Source organism: Cygnus atratus, chromosome 3 (genome assembly GCF_013377495.2).
Source record: "Cygnus atratus isolate AKBS03 ecotype Queensland, Australia chromosome 3, CAtr_DNAZoo_HiC_assembly, whole genome shotgun sequence".
Taxonomy (NCBI): Eukaryota; Metazoa; Chordata; class Aves; order Anseriformes; family Anatidae; genus Cygnus; species Cygnus atratus.
Genome location: NC_066364.1, coordinates 47,780,658 through 47,802,796, shown reverse-complemented (window position 1 = coordinate 47,802,796; position 22,139 = coordinate 47,780,658). Strand labels below are relative to the sequence as shown.

General features: G+C 38.3%; 1 protein-coding gene across 5 annotated transcripts in view; it reads left to right on the top strand.

The window, feature by feature from the left end:
* PDSS2 (decaprenyl diphosphate synthase subunit 2) overlaps positions 1-22,139 on the top strand; it is a 119,380-nt gene that overhangs the window by 65,541 nt on the left and 31,700 nt on the right. For all 5 annotated transcript variants that reach the window (XM_035564839.2, XM_035564840.2, XM_050709853.1 and 2 more), the window contains exons 3-4: positions 6,540-6,738; positions 21,486-21,560. In XM_035564839.2, coding sequence (XP_035420732.1) covers positions 6,540-6,738; positions 21,486-21,560 — 274 coding nt within the window. The remainder of the gene's footprint in view (positions 1-6,539; positions 6,739-21,485; positions 21,561-22,139) is intronic.

Here is a 22,139-nt window from a genome sequence, read left to right as displayed (position 1 = left end):
AAATTCACCAGTTCTGGCTTCATTTTGCTGGAAGGTGATAATGCAAATGCAGGCTGCTTGTAATTCATGACAGGCAGCTAGCTCCAAGGCTGGGTGGCTCCGAGCTACGTTGCCGTGAAAGCAACAGCAGTGGTGGCCAGGGCACGTTGCTGGCAGTAGGTTGGAAACTGATGCAAAATGGTCAAATTTCCTGTTGCTGTTCAGAGTACAAAAGAATTGGTTGTTCTACAGTGGACCCAAGTTAATCATCAGCGAAGTAACAGACTGCCAAATATCTTCTTAATTCTTGCACCAAAAAAAGGAACAGGAGCTCGACTTAGGTGTCCCTACACACAATGCCTAGGGAAACGGGCTTACTGAATTCAAGTCAACATCCGCACCCTAAAAATCAAGCTTTTTCAAATCCTATAAAGGGACGAGGGAAGAGCTTGCTAAAGCAAATTAGAGGGGGAAATAAATTAAGCAACATGTCAGTGGTGGAGAATTACAGAAAGAAAATTGAAGCCCTTTTCAAAAATAAAGAAGGAAAACATGAATGAGTATGGGTACAAGTTTTCCTTCAAAATCTGTGTGATGCTAGGAAGGGAAAGAGATGAAAGAGGTAAAATAGGCAGCAAGTTGGAAAACGAATTGATCACAGGAGTGCAATTAAACAGCATACTCAATAAACTTCATCGGACTGATGTCTTTCAACTTCATTTATCCCTCAGGTGGAAGTTGACTCCTCCAGTAGCTTAGTGACCGAGATAGGAGGAATCACAGAAGTCTTAGTATCTGACCTTGTTAAAGGATAAAAGTAGGTAGATATTTTCTGCTGGATGATAGATACATGAATCACGGTCGTGCAAAGAATATTTGGTGCTTGAGTCTTGTGTTTCATCCTGAACTTTTTTCCTGGTAGTGAAACCACAGCACCTGCCATACATGTTGACTAATTCAAACACCTTTCCCCGTGCCTTTTGAACTGCTTGTAAAAGAGACTGTGCACAGAAGATGAGAATGAGACTTTACATCACCATGACGCTGTTCATTACTCATTATACATTGTTCATTTAATCATGTATTTTAACTGTGGTGTTGACTTTGACAGGTGAATGGAAAAAAGAACTGTAAAAATTCCTACCCTTCGTTTTGCTACATAAATACGTGTGTTATTTTGGTGCAGTATAAAGACTAAGGCATACAGAATCAATTTAAATTTTGTGCGTACATTTTTTTTCCCTTAAAAACATTGTTCTTTCTGTTCATTGGTCACAAAAAATTAAGTCAACTACCATTTCCAAAGTACATTGTCAGTGTTAAGATTATAATTTTAATTCTTCCTTTAATGCTTTTTAGTATGTAATTTTCCCTGAAAGAACTATTTTAGTTTTCAGATTCATAGGTTTATATATAGATTATTATAGTTGTCATTAAAAAGTACTAGTATCTATCCCAGTTTATTATATTTATTAAAAGAAAAAATCTGAATGGAAGGTTGTTCATCCAAATGTATCCTATGTGTATTGAAGGGAAGCTGTTGGGTTGACAACTGCAGACAAAATATTCAAATCTTGGGTGTATAGTGTTAGTCACTTTCATTAAAAGTTTCAATTGTAAGAGTTCTTAAAGAATTTTTAGTCTATCCATTGAATTGTCTTCATTCAAAGCAGTTGTTTTCATTGCTGAGAACTTTAGAATATGGATTTTACTGTCTAATATGCCTTTGGTCCATTTTTCTAAAATATTATTCCTAGTATTAACTATAAGTAAGTGGCTCTTTGCATAACCTACCATTCTTTGAGGGGGGCAGTGTATTTCTGATGGTTAGCTCATAAGAAAAGGTAAACTGACTCACATTTTATAGCTGTTGCTGAGAACTTGAGTTTCCATCACAAATATTGCAGAGTATTTAAGTTGAAATACTCTTTTGTTCACAGCAGTACAATTGAGCTGCCTAATGTTTCTGTTTTATCATAGATTTTGCAAAAGGCAATTTTCTTTTTAGAGTAGGACTTAAAATTTAGGTACCTTAAAGGAGGCTGTAGCGAGGTGGGGGTTGGTCTATTCTCCCACGTGCCTGGTGGCAGGACGAGGGGGAATGGGCTAAAGTTGCGCCAGGGGAGGTTTAGGTTGGATATTAGGAAGAACTTCTTTACTGAAAGGGTTGTTAGGCATTGGAATGGGCTGCCCAGGGAAGTGGTTGAGTCGCCATCCCTGGAGGTCTTTAAGAGATGTTTAGATGTTGAGCTTAGTGATATGGTTTAGTGGAGGACTTGTTAGCGTTAGGTCAGAGGTTGGACTCGGTGATCTTGGAGGTCTCTTCCAACCTAGACGATTCTGTGATTCTGTGAAATTAAGGACTGAAGTCACTCATAAGAACTCCTAAAGAGACTGTACTGGCTAATGTTTCCTAGCTGCAAGTGTTTAAAAATAACGCAGACAACAAAAAGGATATTCGGGATGTCAGGAAGGAACTCTGCAGAATTAATTTTTACAAGTTGCATAGGAATTTGCTGTAAAAATCTATTTTGTTTCTACAAAATTTTGTTTCAATATTTTGCCAGTCCCCCTTGCCACTTAATTTAGTTTTGTGTAGGCTCCAAATTTTGCGTTGAAGTTTGCAAAAGATACTCGTCTTTGTAATAATAGCGATTGTAGCAATAATCCTGTGATGAGGCAGACTCTCAGGCATACAGATAGGAAATTTCAATGCAAACCAGAATTGTTAGATGCAGTTTCTGAAATAGAAGCATATTTAGGAAGTTTCTGCATTGGTTCTTTATTTTCCTAAATAAATCTGGTGTTTATCCGAACGTGGGTTTTATACAGAAACTGTCTTCCTTGCTTGGGCTGACGGAGTCACAGCAGCAGGCTGTTGCATCTACTGGGTAACTTTGTGAGGGCAGATCTGAAGGATTTCCTGAAGCGTGCTCAGCAGTTTATCAGAGTTCACCAAAACATACCTGAATATCAAGGATCTGTGTTGAGTTCACTGGGGCAGGGGAGCAGAGAGGAAGAATAGATAGGGCGCTTGTTTTTCTTCTGGTGAGAGGCAATAGTCTGTAGAATTAACATTTGTATTTTCCTAGTATTTTCCTGCAAGCTGCTTTTTCACAGTCCCAGAGTCAGCATAGTTCCAAATGACCTAACTAAAAAGGTGTTTTGTTGTTGTTGTTGTTGTTTTTTAAATTATTTGTAACATTAGTGTTTCCTTTGTGTTTTCCTGGCTCACATTCCAAACTTGGAGGTGCTTATAACCTAATGGGTACTTTATAGCAAGTGTTTTACAGAAATTTTTGTTAGTTATGTGTGTACTAAACTTGCATGATCAGGGAGTTGAGCTGAAAAACGAGACAATGTTGATGCTGCTCCCTTTTACACACCATAGGCAAGGGAAGTCTGTGAATCGAGATTTTCATGAAATAAAGGGTAGAGTGAAAAAAGAGCCAAGAACAGATCTGAGTATCTGCCCAAGCCTCTATACGAGCCTTTTTGGAATGACATGACTGCACATACGTTGATTTTTGGAAGGGGAGAAAGAGAAGACTGAGGGATGTGTGGGGCTCAGAATGGTGTCGTCTCTTGAATTGTGACGATTGTGGTGTCTATAAATCGAGTTCGTGGAGCAGCTGGGGGTGGTCAGCAGGGTGTTCTTGTCTCAGTGGCGAACGCCATGGAAGGCAGGTGGAAGTGTGGTGGCACGTGGTGAAAAAATGCTTCTGATTCTCAGTCTGCTACTGTTTAGAGACTTTGTGTGTTGGAAAAAAAAATGACTATTTTCTACCTTGCTACGTAAATGATTCATGTGGCTACCGCTCCTTTGTTGTGTGAGCGTGGGCTCTGGGGCAGCAGCAAGGAGTTCATGAACCAGTTGCTCTCCTGTTTCTGCCTTTGTGCTCGTATCATATGTTGTCCCAAGTCCAGCATTGCGTCGACATTATCTTTTCGTATTTTTGGTTGGATGCTGGCCTCTCCAAAGTCATGTTAAGAAGCCTCACATGTCAGTAGCAGCACCGTCGAGTCTGTAGTTGTGCCTCAGTACTATGGGAGTTATCACAAAAAATGTTAGGAAATACACTGCCTGGGATCTCTACAGTGGCTTTGGTTCCTATGGTTTTAGTTAGCTAGAGAGAGAGGGTGCAAGAGCAGTGCGTAAGATCAGAATTAGACACAGATTATTTGCTCTCGTTAGCACAAATAATGTGAGCATCATTTGGAGAACAAACGGATTATAAAAAATGAAATGAAAACATACAGATCCCGAGCATTGGCAAAGCATGACACTGATGTATTTGTGTAACCTTTTCACGAAGAGCGACGCTGAAGTCAAAGAGAGGATTTAGATTTCCTTCATTAAAAGCTTATTAAATGAAGAAATGGGACAGTCGCTGTTTTGCTCCCGTCCTCGGGGGTCACGGAGGCGGGCCCGATCTCCTCGGGATATTAATGTCTGCTTTCAGCTGGGGGAAATGAGCCGTCACTTGGGCTGGCTGCAGCTTTATGTGCTCGTCACTAGGGATCCCCATATGTCCTGGGATCTGCGGCAACCGGACGCGGCAGGACGCGCTGCGGGAGCGGGGCGCTCATTGCTATTCATACCAGGTAGCTCGGCTCAATCTGCCCAGAGCAAGTCTGTTTCATGTTGATCAGCTGTCCATCTGATAAACCGAATTGATAGGGACATTTCCTCCAAGGGCTGCCCTGACAGTGACAGCAGGAGCATCGGGATGTCTTGTTAGTCTTTTCCTCCGAGCTCGAAATTTTATTAACCCTTTGGTAGAGCCAAGCTGGGAATGGTTACGCTACCGCTCTGCGGATGTAGGTCGTAGGAGTTTCTCCCTTTCCTCTTTGAAAAACAATACTAATTTTGTTGTCGGAAGGAAGAATGGCTTGCTCTTTCATTTTCAGATTTTCTCCACTTGAATCGAAAACGGTGAACTATAAAGGCAGCTTTTAAAACAACTTCGAGTTTTTGTGCGTGACAAAATATGTGGGGAACCGCTGCTTGTCCTCTCCCCCCAGCTCGTCTGCCTCTGGCGTGCCTTGGCAGGCTGTGCGGCTCCGCTGGCTGCTCCCTCCTGGGAACTGGCACGGCTCGCTGGCCTGGAACAGTCGCTGCTGGGGCTCCTCGTGTCTCTGATACGTTGGGGGCAGGAGGTTAGTTTAGATTAATAGCATTCGGGCGGGTGCAATGCGTCTGCACCATCCAGAGGAAGATTTTAATTTACTCGACGGTACGCCAGTGCTGAGGCAGAACCTAACCTGAACGTGTATCGGCAGGTGTATGTAGGTGTGAATGGATGGGACAGCTGAGTTACTCGATAAATAGGTGCTCGGCCATTTTGGAATAAGCACGGAGAGCACAGCGTGCCTTTGCACTACCAGGTGCCGTTCAACTCAAAGGCCGTAGTCATCAGACTAGGCGAGGGCGTACATTGTTTTTGCTCATACGTGAAGCCTCGGTGACGTGAAGCCTCGGTGACGTGAAGGGATCTGCTTGAATCAGAGGAAATGTGAATGTGCTGAAGGCTTCGTAAGAGCAGGGCCTGCGTGCATCTTGCTGGGCGGCATTAACAGGACGCTGCAGTGCTCTGTTCCCCCTCTCTTCACCCGGGTGCTCTGTCTGTCCGTCACCCTCTGGCGGGTGGGAGCAGAGGAGTGATGGCTGGGCCGCCCAGGGTGGTCACTGTCTGGGGTACAGGGCTGAACTGACCCTTTTCCAAAAAATAAAAAATAAAAAAAGACATAGAAGGTAAACCTCATCTCAAGAAAACAAAAATACTGTGTGTGGCAGGGGTTTCTCCCAGCGATGAAGCTCCTAAATTCAGAGGGTTCAATGCTGTGCATTGGAATAAGAAATGATTTGCAAGGCTACCCACATCAGATTAAATCTACCCTTGTGCTGGACCACCACCATTGTGTCTTCTGACTGAAACGACTACTGAAATGTCACTAGCACACCATTTTAAAACATTCAGCTGTTTCTCCTCTTTCCCTGCACCCTCCCCCCTTGATATTATTGAACTGCAAGGTATCCTGTTATTAGTTTAGCTCTAATTTGAGCAGTCATTTACTGCAGCATTCTTACGGTGTTCACATTAGCTTGCTCGTGAATCCCCTGCTGATACATCCTTTGTTCGTTCCCATCAGTGCTTTCTGCTTGGCATTTTCTTCATGTCAGTGTCCCTCAAGCTTCTAAAAGACAAAACAAAAAAGAAAACACTGTGAGGACCATATTGATTGCTTAGCTTTATTTTGCCGAAGAATTCAAACAAAAGGCAGCTTTCTTCCAAAGGGAACCAGGGGTACCAGCAGCTTACCTGGAAATGCTTAGTGGCATGATGCGCTTCTTCCCAGTGCTTAACGCATCCAAATTGCAGCTTCTGGAAGTAAATAGAAGAGCTGCACGATAATTCATAAATTATCTGCTTAGCATATAGCATGACCTGTGTTTTTTGTTTGTTTTATTATTGTTATTATTATTTCTTTTATTTTACCTAAGAGTCTATATTTTATTCATAACTTCAAAAATAATTGTGCTTTTTCTTTGCTTTCAGTCAAAGAAGTCTGGCAGAGATTACAGAGCTGATCCACACTGCCTTTCTGGTGCATCGTGGCATAGTAAATATCGGTGAGCTCAAGTCCTGCGATGGTCCACTGAAGGATATGCAGTTTGGGAATAAAATGGCTGTTTTGAGTGGAGATTTTCTTCTAGCAAATGCTTGCACAAGCCTTGCTCAGTTGCAGAATACCAAGGTAAAAAAATAAAATAACACCTTTTACTGCCGAAGCAAGTAACTATTAGTAAATCGTCCAAAACAGAGGTCCTTTAAAAATCAGCTTAGTTATGGTGTGTACGTATATATGGAGCATCCTTCAAAAATCAGCATACTTATATTACAGCTGTAGATGGATTGATGGGATGCTCCTGTTGTGAACGTTTACCGCTGTCCTGTAGGATTACTGTGTTGGGGACTTCAGTACATGTCCTGAAGCAATGTAGTCATAGATAGTGCTGGATGAGCGGTTAGCTTGGTGAATTTAAACTACGTGCTGTGGCATCCTTACGACAGGTTGGAGTACAACCCCCTTTGGCAGACTGCCAGCTGAAGGCACTTTTGGTCTATTTTGTTCTACCTTGTGTTTTGTGAAAGGTTTGGCTATATCTTAGAGAATTTCTGAGGGGAGAGGCTTCTTTTCTTTGTCTGCACAGCTCTCTGGTGACTTTTTACCTGTAATAAAATTATTTTGCTAGGCATTTGGGCATCCTTGAGTGTGGGATTGCCTGATTAACATGGATGTACCAGCTTCCAAAGGGCAACTGCAACCCAGCTGCTCTGCAAAACTTAACAGGCAACGTTTTCCATGATGAACAAAAGGTGTGTGTGTATGATCTTAGAAAGTGAGGCTGATGGAGAACTTGAGAGATATCTTTCTAGTCAGTTTGCCTGTCCCCAGACAGGATCAGCAACACCAAATCATTCTTGATGTGTGTTTGTCTGGCTTGTTCTTAAAACCTGACACAGTGGAGAGAGATTCCTGGGCATCCCTGTGCAGGCTAGTGTAGCACCAGCATACCTGTGTATGGCTGGAGAGCTTCGTGCTCCGAGAACAGTTCTTTGCAGAGCCACCTTCACACATTTGGAGATTGCAGCCATATCTTAAAGTAAAATAAACATACCTGTACGATTGTCAATAATCAACATAGTTTTTTAATCCTGAGCTTAATGAATTTTTAGATTCTTCTGCTAAAGCCCCTCACAGTGGTAGTTGAGTACTTCCATACTGCTTTCGATCATCAGTGTGACGGTTGCTCTCAAAAGTCGTGTCATTTTGTAGCACAGAGCTGAGATTCAGAAAAAGTGGAAAATGAGGTGTCAATCTGTTGGAATATTGGGTTAAGCGAGGAGAACTGGGAGTAGGTATTAAAAAAAAAGTTTTAAAGAGTGCAAAATTTTAGCTGTGCCATAATCAAAATGTGTTGTAATTGGTTTTAATAATTGTTGATTTGTATCCTTTTAATTTTTGGTACATAATAAGACTCTCAAGACAAGACAAAGACAACCCTACATACTTTTTGTTTTGTCTCCACCGAAGAGGAAAGTTTGTATAAAATGTAGCACTTATTACTTTGCATTTAGTACATCATTAAGTATTGCAGCAGCAATGTATAATCCCTTTGCCAGGAAGCAAGCCTACAGTGAAATGAAACACAAGTGCAAAGAAACATTTTTTTTTTTTTTTTTTAAGCAATCATTATACTGCAAGTTGGAAAATTCTGCCAAAACATTTTAGCACTTTTTTTCATTTTTCTGACATCTAAATACTTTCATAGCTTCTACATACGATAAGTGGGATGCCATTATGGGAACTGATTGACTTAGTGAGTTATTCTTTTTCATATGTCTAACCCTACTAGCAAAGTTAGAAAAATTGAAGTACAAGCTATAGAAATCTCTTGACAGGTGCAATGATTTAAACATACTGTATTTATTCTTTTGTAAATGATGAATTTTCAAATCTGGCATCTGTTTTTCAGCAGTGTGAAATAACTGTGACTTTTTTCCTTCATAATGTTTTGTTTTCTTTGATGTAAAAAAGTAAAAATCGCAGTACTGCTTTTTTGCAGGCACTTATTTGGTAGCTCAACAAATTGGCTAATGAAATGAGCAGTGTTGCACTGTACATGGTACTGACCACGGCAGACAATAACCTCTATAGAGGCACGCATAGCTGTTGTATAGACTAGAATTTAAAGGGGGGTTTAACATTGACTGAAACCATTGCTACCAAGATAATTTTATTGTGCTGCTAAACTCTTGTCTAAGCTTGTGCATGATGCATTTATCTCTGTGCTTCTCTCGGGGCTGACAATTAGATGTGAAATTCTGTAGTCGTAATGAAATGCAGAGCTATTTTATAATTGCCAAGGGTAAAATTAGCAAAGTCAATTATTTTCCCTTAGGCTTTTCCCTGTAGATATTAAAAGGCTGTGAGGTAATTGCCTTAGGTAACACTTTGATTTTTAAATAACATTAAATATAGGAATTGTTGTTGTTAATTCGTAGTAATTTTCCTCTTCTTGCTAGTGCTGTAGAGTATAACTGTAATGATGTTAACAACATCCGAGGCTCAGGGTTTGTGTTGTTTTTTGTTGTTGTTGTTTGAATAATGCTCTTAGTTCTCATTCATATGAAGCAAAAGAAGTTTTTTTTGGGGGGAGGAGGGTTGATTTTTTTGTTTTGTTTTGTTTTGAATATGTGTGGTGTAAGGACTCAGGATTTCTTGAAATGTCAGTTAGGAAGCCAGAAACAGGACAGCCTCTTGTAAGACAAATTCTGTTGTTGTGCTCTCTTTAAGTCATATAAAATTTGTTGTTTGAACACACAGAGTAATTTTCAAGAAAGCATTCTCATTTTCTACTTTGTGAAATTACGAGACTTTAATTATGATTACAAAGTTGGTATTGACTGAGGCTTAAAGCAAACTACTGAAGGGCAGATGCAGCTGTATACTGTATTTTTGTAATTATGGCAAAGTTCTCCCGTTTAATTCAGATAACAAAATCTGTTTTAAATGAACAGTAATTTCTTCAGAAAACTTTTATGACTGAAAAGTCTTATATTAATCAGTTCACATGTATCTACAATTCTTTTCTACATTCATGTTAACTTTTTGATCACCTTATTTAAACTATCTTTTTTCTTCTCTGTGTATTTTTGATGGTGGCTTTTCTTGGCCTGCTAATTACGATGGTAATTGTACGACAATTGTGTTGTTACTTGAAGATAATGTGGATATAACCTTATTTCAAAGCTTCATCCTGTAGTAGATTGGATGTTGCTAATACATGGATTTTAGAGCAGAACTGAGCCCAACGAGGAACTGAGTTGGAATCTTCTAGTAGGCCATACATTGGCAGTGGTTTTAGGAATGATTAGCCTTCAACAAGGAAGGGCGTGTGTTTTTTTTGCTAGTTAAATAATTCAATCATAGAACCACAAAATATCTCGAGTTGGAAGGGACCCTCAAGGATCATCGAGTCCAGCTCCTGGCACCACAGGACATTGCACATTAATGCCTGGTAATGTGCTGATTCGTTGGATTGAAATGTGTTTATATGGGATGGGGTTGTCTTGATAGCTTTCCTCATTTTTGAGCTTTCAGTTTTTTAATAGTAGGATTTTGATAAGGCATTCATAAAAGTCATTATAAACATGTATATGTGGGAGAAATGGAAAACCAAATTACGCCTACCCATCAAAGTACCTCCAAATATATTTAAGGAAATGTTTAAAGGTTTCTTCTTTGTTGCCTTCTGAAGGTAGTATGACTTTAACATTTGTCATCTTGCTCCAGCTAGCCAAGGATGTGGGGTTGAAACTGCTAGCAAGATTTTGTAGCATAAAGGTGCTTCTTTGACTCTAATAGCAAAAAGTATTAGTTCTGTCTTTGATTTCTGCTTAAGTTACCTTCACTTGTAATAATTTTGTGGTGTTCAAATGTGAATGCAGCAAAAGTAGCAAGCGTTAATTGTCATTTTTGTAATCTGTCAACCAGATATGTGATATGGACATTTTAACACAAGTGATGTGTGAATATTGACCAGAATATTATCAAATAATGTGCTTTTTCAGGGTATATTACAGATGAGTCGGAAGAAACTTGTTGCGGTGTTAAGGCTGGAGCTTCCTAGACCATCTGTATTGTCAGTTGTCATATGAAACTGCAGAACATTAACGATGTAATTGTGACCAGTTTTGGTGCTCATACAGTCTGAAGGCAATGATACATAAAACTTGAGAAGGACAAAATGATGCATTTTAGTGCAATGCCTACTGTAATGTGTTGACCACTAAGGAAAGTGATAAAAGAATCTGTTAAATGCATTGCTTGCTTGCAACTCCATAAACTGATAGGGATGTGTATGTCTTGGTAGTGAAAATAAAATACAATGAAATTAAAAATAATTTATCCAAACAGAAAGTAAACCCCAAAAAGGAGGAGGGTAAAAACAAGCCTATCTCAAAACTCATTGAAATACTGACAGTAGTGTTCTCCGTAGTTCTTACTGAAATTTTTGGAATGATGCTCTTCTTCCTGCTATAATTCAATGAGCTCTTGTTGGAATGATTGAACTGCACTGAAGCACTTCAAGTCTGCAGCCTGAAAGCTTGGAATTGAATTCAAGAATCTTGTCTATCAGTGCAGAGCTCCGCCAGAAGACCGCATTATAGAGCATTGTTTTATTAAGCATTATTTGTTCATAAATAAACAGTAGCACAGATGTAGTACTTATAGAGTGGATGCATTTCCTGATGTTAAGTTTATGTATTCCTAAAGGCATAAATGTGTTGTTTACAAAATAGGCCTCGTGTTAGCATAAATGTTAACAAGTTATTCATGGAAATCTTCCTGTTGCAGCAGTCTGAATGTACACTTTGCTTCAGAAGAGATCTGCTTGTCTTGAACTGTGGTTTCTGCTTATGTAGCATCAGTTGTGGTCCTGTGGAGTTATTCCCAGAGCAATGAAAGTTATTTTCAAAGAGGTATTCTTCATGAATTTCTCTACAGGAAAATGTTATCCATAAATATTTACTAAGTATATTTCTGTGATATTTTAAAATAATAAAACCCACAAACTCCATCATCTGAATTTTCCTTCTGAAATTCAGCAGCTGTACTGATCACAGCAGAATGGAGAAAATCACGGAGAAGGGTGAGAACCAAAAGTAGTCAGTGTTAATACAGAAAACTGAAGTTCATGACAAAAAGTCATATATATATATAGATAGATAGATATAGTTTTTAACTTTCCATGTCTGCTCACTTTATCTACTTCCTTTTTCTTCCCAATACATGCCATTGGAGATGGGTACCTTCAGAATTAACAGCTCACAAAGCAGCTGGGTGACACCAAAGCGTGGATTTGGTAAGAAACAGAGATCAGATTGCATTAAGAGACACAGGTTATAAAATCTGATAATAAAGTTGAATTCTTGAGAGGAAAAAAAGAAAAAGAAGCTTCAAAATTTGTTTAAAGAACAGGATAAAGAGCTTTCCTGAAATAAGGTATTGTGTCTGTCTTACTGTACCTTCTTCTAAGGCACTGTTTGATGGCAACATACTAGATTGGGTAGGGAGTAAGCCAGCTTCTCTATTGCTGAGTGTTTTTATTCTAATGTAGTATTTTGGAGATCCAAAGAGGTGTGTCTCAAAGGCAGACACTACTGAAAATTGAAGGATTGAAGAGTTCTGAATTTTACTTATTTAAAAGTACAGTTAAGGAACAGTATTTTATCTGGGAGATGAGGGAGAAGAAAACGAAGGAAGAAATGTAGTGTTTTGAATGTTTAATCTAATATGAGATGACATAAAATAACATAGTTGTCATGATTGAGTGTCGTTCTAGAATAAAGCTTTTGTTTGGGCAACCCTAAGAAAACAGTTCCATGTTTTAAAACGTGTCTTAAAATATCTCAGTATTAGCATACAGCATAGCAAGTATTTTATTGGAGAATGCACAGGCATTTTCAGTACTGAGAAATGCATTGTTATTGTAAGTCAACTAAGAAAACTGTTAGTTGTTTTAACATTCTTAGAGTGCACCAAAATCTACCAATTTTCATCCATTTCTGAGAGGCAAATTCGGTGTTTTAGTTGAAGTAAAACAAAAAGAGATTGTCATACAAACTTCGCGTCCGTTTAACGGGCATATATATTTTTTTTCTGCCCAATATACCCAAAGACTAGTTTTTTATAATATTTCTGTAGTAAAGTTTTGTTGGCACTGATGTGAAGTTCTTTTGGTAGTGAAAAGACACTCTTTATAGAAGCTGATGAAAGTATTTCAGCATTTATGGAAAAATCCTGTATGTTAAGAGACAAAAGATCAATACTGATTAGAACTGGTACTCGGTAGTCTAGTTTTTCACATGCTACTTCCTTAAAACTTTTGTCTAGGATTTCTACTATCATTAGCCGTAACAGTTCTCATGATGATGATGATAAAATTGTAGAATGATGCTAGTGAATCTCCTAATTAGTTCTTTGTGCTGTCCCCGTGGCCCCGTTGTGTGCCTGTTTCAGTGAAGCAGTTCCTTAGAAAGTACATCATTTGCCTTTGTTTTCAACAAGTAAATTTATAGCTCCTAAAATAACCTGTGCGCAAATGAAGCATTCCATTTTCTGAATCTTTTACAGTTTTTTTGTTTCACTTTTGCTACCGTAGCTGGTAATATAACTAAATACTTGTAGAATTTCATTACTTTAATGGCTGTGTTTATATGTTTGAAAAGTAATCTTTTGGAGAAGTTAGAGGATTAGGTGACACAGCTTATTAATTTATTAATTTTTAGAATTTCATTTAAATTAGAATTAATCTGTAATTGTAGTAATAGGTTAGAAACCATCTCCTTTTTAATGATCTGTAAAAGAGTTCTGTTGTGTTGCAGTGAATATTGGCTTGGGAATTACAACTGCATGGCTTGGTTTTGGTTCCCAATCAGTGCATTCCACACACAGGTCTGTTTTTTTATTTTTATTTTTTTTTACCTTAGTAGTGTTTTGCACCTGAACTGATTTTTAAAGCTAATACGTATGTTAAACTTTCCCAGAGCTAGACTCCACTGGAGTTAGTATTGGTCCAATAAAATACACCTGAATTGAAAGAGCTTACTTTTCTGTAGTTTTTGGCCACAGCACTGCTGGAAAATTTTATGTTTAGATTTCAGTCTGTTTTCTGTCCTCCCACTTCTGCGTGAAAATGTATATTAAAAAAAAAGGGGGGGGGGGGGAAGAATGAGAGATTTCTACTGCTTCCCTTAATAACCAGCGCCTTGCAGCAGAATGACCGCAGCATGGCTGAGACTGAGACCAATATCAAAGTACATAGTCAAAAGATACCACTGTGAATCATCAAGTCTAAGGTTGAATCTCTTTCCTAAAAATACACTGCAAGGGTTCCCCCCTCCCAGGTGCAGAATCTGGCACTTGCTCTTGTTAAACTTCATGCGGTTGGTGATTGCCCAGTCCTCTAGTTTGTCAAAATCTCTCTGCAAGGCCTCTCTGCCCTCAAGGGATTCAACAGGTCCTCCTAATTTAGTATCATCTGCAAACTTACTTAGTATGCATTCAAGTCCTGTGTCCAGATCGTTTATAAAAATGTTGAAGAGAACTGGCCCCAGAATGGTATTATCACTGTTCGGGTTTCTCAAAGCATGGATGTTCACTGCAGCTCTTTTTTTTTCCTCGCCAATGAATGATGATCATGGAGGAGTTCATTGCTAAAAAGCTTTAGCTCTTGAACAAATTAAGAAATGAAAGTAGATTTTTGTAACATTGCGGAAGGTGGTGTCCTCAGTGAGCAATATTTGCATACCAACTTCATTCGTTTTATACCTCAAGCAGTGGAAGATCACAAGTTCTGTTTTCTTGGCTTTATTTAAAAACTGTTTCTTAAACATAATAGAAGGTTCATATTGAGAGTACATAGTAGGATACAAAGCAGTCAAATCTATAGTGAAATACTGTCTTGACGATCTTATCTCAAGCAGCCTTTTTTGAGTTGGGACTTATTACTTACTGACACTCATCTTTGGTCGAATGGGATCTTAGGACATCTTTGGTTCTAGAGGTGAACTTTCATGCTTTTTTTTGACAACATAATTAGTAAATGCTTTTGCAGAACTGAAAGTGACAGTATGTAGTAATCTTTCCACCTGAAGTGCAACTTCAGTAAATAATATGCTCTTATAAAGTGAAAATATATTTTTGTGACGATTCAGTTGCAATTAAAAACTGTTAGCCATGCAGATAATAATCTAAAATTTGGATGTCCTTTCTTAGTCTCCCAAGAACTTAGCTACCCTTAGAAGAGAAATCTCTTCCCGGGGCATACACTAAAATTAACCCTTCCCTAAGAGAGTATTTGGCATCTGCTTTGTAGAGTTGATTTTCTGTTTTTAAAGAGAAAAGTCTTATTGTTACCATTGTCGTATGTATGCAAAAGCCACTGTGGTCCTCCTCAGACAGCTGCTGCCATCACAGGATGATTGAGGTTGGAAGGGACCTCTGGAGACCAAAACCCCTGCTCAAGCAGAGTTACCAAGAGCATGTTGCCCAGAACCACATCCAGGTGGGTTTTGGATGTCTCCAGATGGAGACTTCACAGCCCCTTTGGACAACCTTTTCCAGTGTTTGACTGCCTTCACAGTAAAGTGTTTTCAAATGTCCAGATGGAATTTCACGTGTTTCAATTTGTGCCAATTGCCTCATCATGTCAGTGGGCACTGCTGGGAAGAGTTTGGCTCCCTCTTCGTAGTTCCCTTCCAGCAGGTGTTTTTATACAGTGTACTACTAGGAAAGATTAAAATGTGTGTCTTTTAAATAGGGTGATAGATTATGTATCCTCCCCTCTTTTTGCACTGCAATAAAGTTAGTCTAAAACAAATTTTCCCAGGTCAAATGTTTAGTTAAAGAGTCTTTACATCTGTAGTGGCTTCATTGCAATAATGTAGTAATGTACATAATATGATTGTAATTTTGTAGATGAATTGTATTTTTACATGAAATGTTCCTGTTGGCTAGCAATATGGATTGACTGGAACTGCTGGTTAATAATAGCGTTTTGAAATTCAGCACCATTTCATTTTGGGTCTAGAATCTGATTGCTGCTCCTGCTACATCAGAACAGGCTGTTGATTTGCTAGTTTAACAAACATCTGCAGCTTGGTTTAGTTGATTCCATCTGTCAGATGCTAAATGATATTACTTCTGATTCACGTTTATTCAGACACAGTCTATGCAAAATAGTTGATACCACTTGCAGCTAATCATTTCTGTCAACTCAAAGCCGATCAGATTTTTTTTCTTTACTCAGTTTAATCCACAATTCATTTGTGGACATAGCCCAGTTTAATGGTTGTCTGCACCAGCATGACTGGAAAGTGTTTTACAGCCATGCTCTCTTGCATCATTTATTGATGAGGAGGGTTTTATAGCTATAGAGCTCTGTAGTCACAGTACCTACTTTGTTTACTGTTTCATATGTAAGATATGCAATGAAATAGTTACCCCATCCAAAAAGGTCAAGTTGAAGAAATCACACACTCTCTAACATGCACCACTCATCAATAGTTGGCTGAGCGTTTCAGTGCAAAGACCTGCTGCATTGGATTTGCAAAGATATTAATATACTGTGTAAGAAACCACGTGGAGGTAGGGAAGGGATAACAATATTTCTTCTGTTGGATTTGTTATCATTAAGGGAAATGATTGAATTATGCACTAAAAGTCTTTGTAGTAGTGTGAACCTCTTCCAAGGACTCTAAATCCTTGAGAAAGCCTAGCCTTAAGCTAGTACCTGACCCTATGAAAATACTAACACTGTTAAATTGATATTCAAAATGATCAAATTGATGATTTTTTTGGTTGGTTGGTTGGTTTGCTGGTTTTTTTTGTTGTTGTTTTTATGGCTAGGGAAGTATCTTTTTATCAAGTTGTGGGTTCGGGGAATGTTTACATTGCACCTTGTGTTTGGCTGCCTTCATCATTCATAGAGTGAAGAAAACTACAAATTTGTTTTCCAAGAGCATTTAAAACTTGCTAGAAAGTAAATCACCATGAGGAGTTTTTTTGTGTGCATCAACTAAGAGAGGGACAGATTTAAAAAACAAAAATCAACCCCCCCCTCAAAAAACACAAAAAGATCTAAAAGATAGTTCTAAATATTAAATCCAATAGGCTACAATAATGTAAAACAAAGAATCTGTTAGCTGGCACACTTATTTATGTGTATGACTAACGACATTTCAGGAGATTACCAGGAAAGAAAATTAAATTCCAGTATTCTTGGCATTCCTTAGTTTTTGCTCTCTTTTATAGATACTATTGAACAATCAAAATCCAATTTCAGCTGTTTACTGAGTTTCATCTGTAGCTTCTTAGAGTTACAATGTGTCTATGTCAAATGCAGGATTTCATTTTAAGAACTTTTAATGGAATTTTTGTGTGTGGAATATTTCTAAAAATTAACAGTTTGGGGAGGAAAAAACAGTCAAATGTAAGGTGAAGGAACTTTTATGTTTATATTTAATGTTTCTTGACTATCTAATTTTCTTATTTACTAGTACAATGAAATCTTGCTACATTCTCAAGTCTGTGTATCAGCAGCAAGGGGTAGGGTCTGTCACAGCAGATGTCTGAGGAAAGAAATCATTTCAAGATCAGCAGCGCAGAGACAGACTAAGAAAGAGGAGAATTACTTGTGGCTCTTCTTGAAAGGAATTTAGCAAAGCTAAGGAAGTTTGTCAAATAGAAAGCAGGAATAATGAGGAGCAAAGACACACATCTATTGTTGTGCCCTTCCTATTGCGTTTCCTGTCTCCCCACAAAAGCTTAATCCTTTCCCTGACATTCCCCTTGAAAATATCCACTTAAGTCTCGAGAGACACCATACTACTTCTCCTAAGTAGAGTGGTCTGTGTAATCGATTCCAGTTCAGCTACTGAATTTAAAAAAGAATAAAAACAAAACACACATTGAATGTTAAATTAATTCCTTTTCTAAACTAGAATGAAAAATATATTTTCAGTGTTATGTTGCAGTGAGCTTATATATATATACATATATATATGTATATATGTATATATATATATAAGAATATTTCCAAGACAAGTGCCTGAGTTGCTCAGCTGTTGTCAGTAATGCCTTTCCTTCATCCAGCATGTTCAGAACTGTGAAGGATGATTGTGGCAATGAATGCTTGGCCCTATTCTAGGTCATTTTGAATAGAGAATAATCTGAGAATTGTGAATCCTGAACTACCTTATAGGTGGGTCTTGAGTGGCCTATCTGAAAGGTTTAGTCTGAGTTCAGGAAAGGGAGGGAGGAAATTCAATGCATAGCAGTTTGACTGCCCCAAGTATTTTTCTGAACCACTAGGAAAATTACAACCACTTTGTATTTTTGCAATTAACACTTTGAAATTCTGAGATTGAGAAACTGGACTCAAAATAAGTTTAAAGAATAAAGAACCTTGAAGGGCTAAAGCTGTCCATTTTTGAAAAATAAATTGCTATGCCAGAAAAGTGCAAAATAAGTTTCACAGAACCTACAGAGCTCTTCTGGCATTGAAAGATAGTACAGATTTCTAGCTTATTTCGTATTTGCATCAGTCAACAAGGTTAAAACACGAGCTCTACCTTGCTATGGAATCAGGCATCACATACTTGTGTCCAGAATTTACCTAATGTCATACACTTTGTCTAGACAGTAGGTTATATATCAACTTTAGCAGTATGTCTCTTTTCCCTGTGTTCATGGTGAATTGGTGGCCTTCCTGTTGACCTTTTAAAAACAAGGGAGATCACATCTCTGCAAAAGGGGTTGAAGTAATACCTACTTAGAAGAAAAAGACCCTAACAGAATTGTTGCAGAAGATGCGTTTAAAGAGTGTGGAATGATCTGCATAGGCTTTGCCTTGCAGCCAGCAAGGCCCAGGCCGACCCCTGGGCTGCTCCTAGGCCTCCTGGCACTTCTGGTGCCAGGGGAAGATACTGATGCAGAGTGGAAAACAAAAAATAGAGTGGAAATCTGTTTTCTATCAATACAAAGCTACTCCTGGTCATCCCTAGTACCTAAAAGGCACCAAGATCAAAAATGCGTAGAGGAGTGAAAAATAGTGGGGTGAGAGATTATGAGTAGGCTGCCTCTGGTCTCTTGAGATCCTGCTGTTTTGAAGCACTAGTTTGGCAGTTCCTTCTTCTCTTTCCCAGTCTTTGAACTTGTTCAAAATGGAGCTCAACCTTCAAATGAGATCAGAGGGAAAGCAGTTTGGAGCATGTAATTTTCATCTATCTTTACTGATCTTCAAACTTGCTTCTCAGAAATGTCAGTGAGTGGAGCAGAGCACTGGTCAGACAAAGGCATGATGAGAAGAGAGATGTCCTGGACATGTCTGTTTTCTTCTCTTCCGTTGTCATGCTGCTTGGCTTTGGGAAAAATCAATTCCCTGTTGCTTGTTTTCCCTTACATAAAACAGGAGGAAATAAATTTTACAGTGGATGTTGATTGCTTTCAAATTTTATGATGAAAAGTGTTGCAGAAGAGCTAGTCAGTGTATCACTGACTCCGTGGTTACTGCTGAAACTGTAATAATCTTTCTTCCTCTGTGTCAGTTTGGGACACAGGAAAAATACCTGGTTTCCTCGTTTTTCGTAGCTGTCCTCATGAGCCAGGACCTCAAGCCACTGATGTCATGTCGCAGATGCTAGATCAGATAATAGATCAGATTAAGGGGTAATGAAGTACCAGAGCCTCATGCAAGCATCCCACTGTGCTCTTGAAACTGGAATTTCATTCCTGGTAATGATCTATATGACCTTGCATTTACCTTAGGAAAATAATTTTGGGGAGAGAGAGAGAGAGAGAGAGAGAGAAAGGTTTGGAAAGAAGGGAGGTAATGCTAATATTAAATTCACGCTAACATGTAGTGCTCAATACGTCACTGAAGGCCTAATGGTGTTTAATATATGGATTCTTCAAAGTAGTGGATGTGTAATTCTCTGAAGATGTTTTATAAACTATGAGAGGAAAAGGTACAATTGTTCACAAATGTTTTCACTGAGATTGTTTTAAAGTCAGTTAAGATTGCCTTTGAGAGTAGAGTTGCACTAAAAAGAGAGGAGAGATGGAAAAAAGAAACCCCAGAACAGGGTCCTGCTCAGTCTAGAGTTTCAGGAGAAGGAGGAAAAGGTCTAGTTATCCAGAGCCAGATGCATTGTTAAAAGTTCATACTATCACTTTGACATTTAGAGTAGGACTCAGTGTCTTTGTAAATTCCTCTTCGTATTACCAGTGTAGGTCTCTGAGCTCAGACTGTTTCACAAACCATAACATTTTTTAGTGAGTGATTGATCTGTATTATGTGTCCTAGCCATCAGAAGAATCTTGGGATGTTGCTTGTATAAACTGTAATACAATCTGATCCTGGGCATTTAGTTACAGACTTTCATAGACCTATTGGCGATACTCAATCCTCCTGGATTTGGGAATAGGGCTTATCTGATACCTTAAAAAAAAAAAAAAAAAAGAAAAGAAAGAAAGGAAAAAAAAAAAAAACCCAACCCTAATTTTCTCTGTTACCCACTTAAATAACTCAACACATCTGGTAACACTGTAGGATCATTGTCCTTTCAGTTCCTCTGCAGCTCGTATTGCTACAATATTTCTTAGGTATCTAGTTTCCTAAAGGGCAATGTGATTTTTTTTTAGGCTGTTTTTATAGGTCTTGCAAATTAACCCATATGCATTGCAAGAAAAAACATGACTTTTAATCAGCAGCATTTCTAAAGTTAGCGCTTGCTCTGTGTCTATGAATATGTATATGAACTAGTGTTTAAAAAAAAAAACAACACAGTCTTTCTGCTAGTACTCAAAACTAGCATACCAATGTGTTTTTATTATCAAATAAAGTCTGCCTAAATGTTAAAACATCTTTCTGTTAGGGGTTTTATCATTTGACTTCTTGTCTTCAGTTACAAGAATGATAAAAATTGAAACTAAATCATTTAATTCAATAAGAACTAGGCTGAATTTAGGAAACAAAAAGGGGAATCAGATATAGAATCATATGCATGGGAAATCAAGCATTCAAGAAATTAAAACTTTGTGAGCAACTACAGGGGTAGCCTTAAGGTGTGCTTATTTGAAATGCCTGCATTTAATTTTACAATAAATCTGTGTATTTTGTTCCAATTAAGACAGTTCATGTGCACGACTCTAAATTGTACGGTAGTTCCAGGGAGACCAGGGAATGCTTGCTTTACATTCTGGATCAAGTTCAGATTTTTAGGCTTCACTTGAATAAAATAAAAACTCTGAACCCTGAAGATAATACAGATTGATAAATCTGATTTAAACATTCCCATGTTGCAGAATTCCAGTGTATGTGGTACAGCTGAGCCTCGAGCCATGTACTAAATACATCCACAGAGCATTCCCAGGACACCCGAATACCAAATGATAACATTTGAAAGGTTACCTTTCTATGGATTCTGACTTTTCTGTATTAGCCATGAAGATTAGAATTTTAACAGCTCCCAATGAGAGGTATTGTGAAGTATTTACTTGGCAGGGGAAAAAAACAAAACAAAAGAAAGCCCAGGTGAGGTACTGTCTCTTATTCATGAACTGGGATTTATTAGTTCTATGAATGTCCTTGTGAGAGTACACGCCATAGTTCACACTTAATATAAATTAAAATTTTGTTTTTAACCTTAAAAGTTTGATAGAAGAACTACTGTAGTAGAGGTTTTAGTAGGGGGACAGGATCACGCTTGTGCAGAATATATCCTCATAAATCCTACAGTCCTTCATATCTAGCTTTCTGCAACGCAAGTTGTGAACTATTTATCTTTCTGGAAATCTGGCAGTAGCTTTCTTTAATAATCACCAAATTTACTAATAAAGATGTAAGTTGTCTTCTTCATTTTCTTTTACAGGTTGTGGAGCTCATATCAAGTGCTATTGGTGACTTAGTTCAAGGTATATACTATGAAAACTCAAAATCATCTGAGGTAAGAATTTCAGTAGTTTTACATACCCAGCAAGTTTGGTGATATTAATGTGTGACTGTAGTAAATGTGGTGATTTTCTCATCCCTTTTAAGAGGAAGAGGATTAACTGCAGTCCTAGTGAGTTCTAGCAGTAATGCCATTATGACACCTGTGAACTCTGGACTTCTAGAAATGCTCAAAGAGGGGCTATTTTGTGTCCATGAGTGCTTAATAAAATAGTGTCAGGTGTCATTACCAGAAGCTGTAAATATGTCTTACTGTGGGTTTTCTAAACACTTGCAGAGACTTCTAGTCAGGGTTCTGTTAGAGGAATGTATTATAATGTCAACATCATTAATATGTGAACGTTAAATCTCTCATTTCCAAGCTATAATTGCCCAAAGATTTGTACAAAATGCTTCATCCCATATTTACATGAGGTCCCTTCTTCTTTAGTCTTTACCTTTTGATAGCTTGAAAATCAGTTTTGCTCTGAGGACGTAGGAACGTACTGCACTCTTCTCCACTGAAAATCATGTGCATGTAATACAGAGTCAGGGTGGGCAAAGACAGTGGCTGTCAGTGTTTCACAACGAAGAA